Here is a 6878-nt window from a genome sequence, read left to right on the forward strand (position 1 = left end):
AAAAAAAAAAAAAAAAAAACCTCAAAAGCTAGCAGATGACAAGAAATAACTAAAGCAGGACTGAAGGAGACAGAGACAGAAAAAACCCTTCAAAAAATCAATAAATCCAGGAGCTGGTGTTTTGAAAAGATCAACAATTTAGGCAGACTGCTAGCCAGACTAATAAAAAAGAAAAGAGAGAAGAATCAAATAGATGCAATAAAAAACGATAAAGGGAATATCACCACCAATTCCGCAGAAAAACAGCTACCATCAGAGATTACTACAAACAACTCAATGCACATAAACCAGTAAATCGGGAAGGAATGGATAAATTCCTGGACACTTCCACCCTTACAAGACTAAACTAGGAAGAAGTTGAAACCCTGAGTAGACCAATAACGAGGTCTGAAGTTGAGGCAACAATTAATAGCCTACCAATCAAACAAAGTCCAGGTCCAGATGGGTTCACAGCCAAATTCTACCAGACATACAAAGAGAAGCTGGTACCATTCCTTCTGAAACGATCCCAAACAATACAAAAAGAGGGAGTCCTTCCTAACTCATTTTATGAGACCAACATCATCCTGATACCAAAAACTGGCAGAGACACAACTAAAAAAGAAAATCTCAGGCCAATATTGAAGATTTTTGCCTGATGAACATCGATGCAAAAGTCTTCAATAAAATATTGGCAAACTGAATGCAACAGCACATCAAAATGCTTATCTATCATGGTCAGGTAGGCTTCATCCCAGGGATGCGAGGCTGGTTCAACATATGCAAATCTATAAATGTAATCCATCGCATAAACAGAAAACCAAAGACAAAAACCACATGATTATCTCAATAGGTGCAGAGAAGGCCTTCGACAAAATTCAACAGCCGTTTATGCTAAAAACCCACAATAAACTAGGTTTCAATGGAATGTATCTCAGAATAATAAAAGCTATTTATGATAAACCCACGGCCAATATCATACCGAACAGGCAAAATATTTAAGCATTCCCTTTGAAATCTGGTACTAGACAAGGATGCCCTCTCTCACCACTCCTATTCAATATAGGATTGGAAGTTCTAGCCAGAGCAATCAGGCAAGAAAAAGAAATAAAAGGCATTCAATTAGGAAAAGAGGAAGTCAAATTGTCTCTACTTGCAGATGACATGATTGTATATTTAGAAGACCCCATTGTCTCAGCCCAAAATCTCCTTAAACAGATAAGCAACTTCAGCAAAGTCTCAGGATACAAAATCAGTGTGCAGAAATCACAGGCATTCCTATACACCAATAACAGACAAAGAGAAAGCCAAATTATGAGTGAACTCCCATTCACAATTGCTACAAAGAGAATAAAATACCTAGGAATACAACTAACAAACGATGTAAAGGACCTCTTCAAGAACTACAAACCACTGCTCAAGGAGATGAGAAAGGACACAAACAGATGGAAAAACATTCCATGCTCATGGTTAGGAAGAATCAATATCGTCAAAATAGCCATACTGCCCAAAGTAATTTATAGATTCAATACTATCCCCATCAAGCTACCAATGACCTTCTTCACAGAACAGTAAAAAATCACTTTAAACTTCATGTGGAACTAAAAGAGAGCCTGCATAGCCAAGACAATTCTAAGCAAAAAGAACAAAGCTGGAGGCCTCATGCTACCTGACTTCAAACTATACTACAAGGCTACAGTAATCAAAACAGCATGGTGCTTGTACCACAACAGAGATATAGACCAGTGAAACAGAAAAAAGGCCTCAGAAGCAACACCACACATCTACAATCATCTGATCTTTGACAAACCTGACAAAAGCAAGCAATGGGGAAAGGATTCCTTGTTTAATAAATGGTGTTGGCAAAACTGGCTAATCATTTGCAGAAAACAGAAACTGGACCCCTTCCTTACACCTTACACTAAAATTAACTCCAGATGGATTAAGGATTTAAACATAAGACCTAACGCCATAAAAACCCTAGAAGAAAACCTAGGCAATACCATTCAGGACACAGGCGTAGGCAAGGACTTCATGACTAAAAGACCAAAAGCAATGGCAACAGAAGCCAAAATAGACAAATGAGATCTAATTAAGCTTAGATATGCACAGCAAAAGAAACAATCATCAGAGTGAACCAGCAACCAACAGAATGGGAAAAAATATTTGCAATCTACCCATCTGACAGGGCTGATATACAGAATCTACAAAGAACTAAAACAGATTTACAATAAAAAACAAACCCATCCAAAAGTGGACGAAGGATATGAACAGACATTTTTCAAAAGAAGACATATATGAGGACAACAAACATATGAAAAAATGCTCATCATCACTGGTCATTAGAGAAATGCAAATCAAAATCAAATTGAGATACCATCTCACACCAGTTAAAATGGTGATCATTAAAAAATCTGGAGACAACAGATGCTGGAGAGGATGTGGTGAAATAGGAACACTTTTACACTGTTGGTGGGAGTGTAAATTAGTGCAACCATTGTGGAAGACAGTGTGGCAATTCCTCAAGGATCTAGAAATAGAAATTCCATTTGACCAAGCAATCCCATAGCTGGGTATATGCCCAAAGGATTGTAAATAATTCTACTATAAAGACACGTGCACACGTATGTTCATTGCAGCACTGTTTACCATAGCAAAGACCTGGAACCAACCCAAATGCCCATCGATGATAGACTGGACAGGGAAAAGGTGGCACATATGCACCATGGAATACTATGCAGCCATCAAAAAGGATGAGTTCGTGTCCTTTGTAGGGATGTGGATGAACCTGGAAACCATCATTCTCAGCAAACTGACACAAGAACACAAAAACACTGCATGTTCTCACTCATAGGCAGGTGTTGAACAATGAGAACATATGGACACAGGGAGGGGAGCATCACACAGTGGGGTCTGTGGGGGGGATCTAGGGCAGCGACAGCAGGAGGTGGGGTGTTGGGGAGGAATAACATGGTGAGAAATGCCAGATACAGGTGACGGGGAAGAAGGCAGCAAACCACGTTGCCATGTATATACCTATGCAACAATCTTGCACGTTCTTCACATGTACCCCAAAACCTAAAATGCAATAAAATATATATTTAAAATTTTTTTAATTAAAAAAATGAGAACTATATTGCCACCGCTGTTAAACATTATGCATCAGATCTCAATTCCATTCTGTAATATAGAAAAGTAAAGCCCATATAGACTGAAAGTAAAGAAACTGACATTATTCAAAAATGCTATAAAATCTGAGGACGTGTTACCAAAGTATAAGAACAGATGCTGAGGCAAGTCAGAGGACCATGTATTAAATATGACCTTCCCTAGAATTCTTTAGAGAGGATTTATAGAGCATTTCCATAATGATGTAAAGTTCTGTTGGACAGTGCTGGTCTATAGAATTAGCCCTTGATATTTTTTACATATGTACAAGAAGCCAGTATCCAGAATTATTCATTATCTGTCAATTATTTTTCTCTATAGGACAGCCTTGCCATAATTTTAGCACTTGACGGTTTATGTCTTTGCCATCTCTCCTTGCTCAAAGTGTTTTATAAGAACTTTTTCTTTAGACCTGTCTTTTATCCTCTTCCCAAATGTATGAATTCATTATCAAAATTCTACACTGGAAATTCATAAATTAAACACGTTCATATCTCCAGGAGCTTAGTCTCTAATTATTTATGTGCAATTCATTCTTTGGAAAGACATTAACTTACCAGCTTGTTTCTGTGAAGTTTTGTTGAACTCTCAAATGTTTCAGAATTTTCCCTATCCATTCCCTACTGCTGATTACTAGCCTCTATCTCCTGCCTCTACTTTACTCCTTTAGGTAATCAATTTATGTTTATGTTGGAAATGTTGAAAGATAGCCAATAGTGACTTCCTGCCCCTATCAAGTGCTAGAAAGATTTATCATATGGATACTCATTTCACCAAAACTACTTCAGAATTCTACAATCATCAGCACAAACTGTGTCATCGAGGGCAGTGACCGCTCCAGACAGCCACTAGAGCATTCTTCAAAGATAATTACCTGGTTTTCAATTTTCTGAGCTTGATTTGATCATCACTGGAGGATTTGTTGTCCTGGGGAGAGTTGATTTTCTGTAATGCTACCTAATCTCTTATCTTTTCAGAACAGCTAACCAGCATGTCAAACACCACCAGAACCATTCTAGGTAATTCATTACTGTTCTTTCCCAATTACAACCTTGCAAAGTGCATTGGTGAGTATACATCTATCTACGAGATGAAGATACTGTGCACCATCTACAAGAATCTTTCTGTCTACCTAAATTGTAGCAAAGAAAGTAAGTACTTCAGGATCCCTAAGTCTCTAGCAAATTAGCTTCAGGTTCAGGCTATAAAACATGTGGAGAATCTGCCCTTCCTTCAATGCAGAAAGTCAGGACACATGTTTGGTACATAAATCCTTTTACAAGGCTGGAAAACCCCTCCTTAAATATAATAAAGCCTTAGGCTGGGCATGGTGGCTCACGCCTCTAATCCCAGCACTTCGGGAGACTGAGGTAGGTGTATCACCTGAGGTCAGGAGTTTGAGACCAGCCTGGTCAACATGGAGAAACTTGTCTATACTAAAAACACAAAAATTAGCTGGGCATGGTGGCACATGCCTGTAATCTCATCTACTCGGGAGGCTGAGGCAGAAGAATCACTTGAATCCGGGAGGTGGAGGTTGTAGTGAGCCGAGATCACGCCATTACATTCCAGCGTGGGCAACAGAGCAAGACTCTGTCTCAAAAAAAAACAAAGTAAATAAATATCATAAAGCCTCAAAAGCAAATCCAGGGTAAGTTTAAAGTGGTCATCAGATATACAATAAGAAGTACTAATAATCAACCATCTACTAACTTTTCCTGCATTATTTTAAACCTTCACAACAATCTCAAGTTACCTGTTTTTATTCTCATTTGAGGGAAATTACTGTGTCATACAGCCCTTAGGGTCCAGATTGGGATTCTAAGATTTTATTCTTCCACTGCATAATGCATTCCCATAGGGATAGATTTGTTCTGTCTTCTAAATTTTTAATACTGTTTAGTGGTTATTAGTTTAGAAGTGTTGCAACTATGTTGTTCATTTTATTTCTATGTATCTTTTGATACTATTATAAATGATATGACTTTTTGAAGTGTCATTTTATTGTTTCTGATATAGAAAAATACAGTTGAAAGAGTTCATTTTCTGTATATTGAACTGGCTAAATTATTTTAATAATTTAGGTGTATAATAACATGTTTCTTTTCTAATCCATGTACACTTATTTTTTGTTCTTGACTCTCTGCTTTGTTAAAGACACATAGTTCAAATTTAATCAAATTGGTTATCATAGACCTTCAGTTTCGTTTGAATTTAAAAGAGAATATTATAATACTTTACTATCAAAAATGATGTTTTCTATAGAAACCCTTTATCAGAATCAAAAAGTTTCTTTCTGCTCTATGTCTAGTTTAATTATGAATACATATTCAATCTTATCAGATGTTTTTTCCTGCTTCTATTGAAATTTTCTTCTTTGTTCTCTTCAATTACATATTCTATTGAACTACATGGTGAATTATACAGGCTGAATTTGTAATGGTACATGCTAACAAATCAAATAATAAAGTAAAGCAAGCATTATTGTGATATATTAAATTTTATATACTATGGGTTAAGTTCACTAATATTAAGATTTTTTTAAGGATTATTTTTTATTAATTTTTTTATTGCATTTTAGATTTGGGGGTACATGTTAAGAACATGCAAGATTGTTGTATAGGTACACACATGGAAGTGTGATTTGCTGCTTTCCTCCCCTTCACCTATATCTGGCATTTCTCCCCATGCTATCTCTCTCCACCTCCCCACCCCCCGGCCCTCCCCCATTTTCCCCCAATAGACCCCAGTATGTAGTGCTCCCCTCCCTGTGTCCATGTGTTCTCATTGTTCAACACTCGCCTATGAGTGAGAACATGTGGTGTTTGATTTTCTGCTCTTGTGTCAGTTTGCTGAGAATGATGATTTCCAGGTTCATCCATTTCCCTACAAAGGACACAAACTCATCATTTTTGATGGCTGCATAATATTCCATGGTGTATATGTACTACATTTTCCCTGTCCAGTCTATCATCGATGGGCATTTGGGTTGGTTCCAGGTCTTTGCTATTGTAAACTGTGCTGCAATGAACATTCGTGTGCACATGTCCTTAGAGTAGAACGATTTATAATCCTTTGGATTTATACCCAGTAATGGGATTGCTAGGTCAAATGGAATTTCTATTTCTAGGTACTTAAGGAATCGCCACACTGTCTTCCACAATGGTTGAACTAATTTACACTCCCACCAACAGTGTAAAAGTGTTCCTATTTCTCTACATCCTCTCCAGCATCTGTTGTCTCCAGATTTTTTAATGATTGCCATTCTAACTGGCATGAGATTGTATCTCAATGTAGTTTTGATTTGCATTTCTCTAATGACCAGTGATGATGAGCATTTTTTCATATGTTTGATGGCCTCATGTATGTCTTTTGTAAAGCGTCTGTTCATATCCTTCGCCACTTTTGAATGGGCTTGTTTGTTTTTTTCTTGTAGACCTGTTTTAGCTCTTTGTAAATTCTGGGTATCAGCCCTTTGTCAGATGGGTAGACTGAAAAAATTTTTTCCCATTCTGTTGGTTGCTGATTCACTCTAATGACTGTTTCTTTTGCCGTGCAGAAGCTGTGGAGTTTGATTAGGTCCCATTTGTTTATTTTGGCTTTTGTTGCCAATGCTTTTGGTGTTTTGGATATGAAGTCCCTGCCTACGCCTATGTCCTGAATGGTTTTGCCTAGATTTTCTTCTAGGGTTTTTATGGTGTTAGGTCTTATGTTTAAGTCTTTAATCCATC

General features: G+C 37.3%; 1 protein-coding gene across 1 annotated transcript in view; it reads left to right on the plus strand.

The window, feature by feature from the left end:
* LOC108308392 (ATP-binding cassette sub-family A member 3-like) overlaps window positions 1-6878 on the plus strand; it is a 154478-nt gene that overhangs the window by 104921 nt on the left and 42679 nt on the right. The window contains exon 21 of the mRNA XM_017534180.2: window positions 4125-4298. Coding sequence (XP_017389669.1) covers window positions 4125-4298 — 174 coding nt within the window. The remainder of the gene's footprint in view (window positions 1-4124; window positions 4299-6878) is intronic.

This window comes from Cebus imitator, unplaced genomic scaffold, assembly GCF_001604975.1.
Source record: "Cebus imitator isolate Cc_AM_T3 unplaced genomic scaffold, Cebus_imitator-1.0 Scaffold85, whole genome shotgun sequence".
Classification (NCBI taxonomy): Eukaryota; Metazoa; Chordata; class Mammalia; order Primates; family Cebidae; genus Cebus; species Cebus imitator.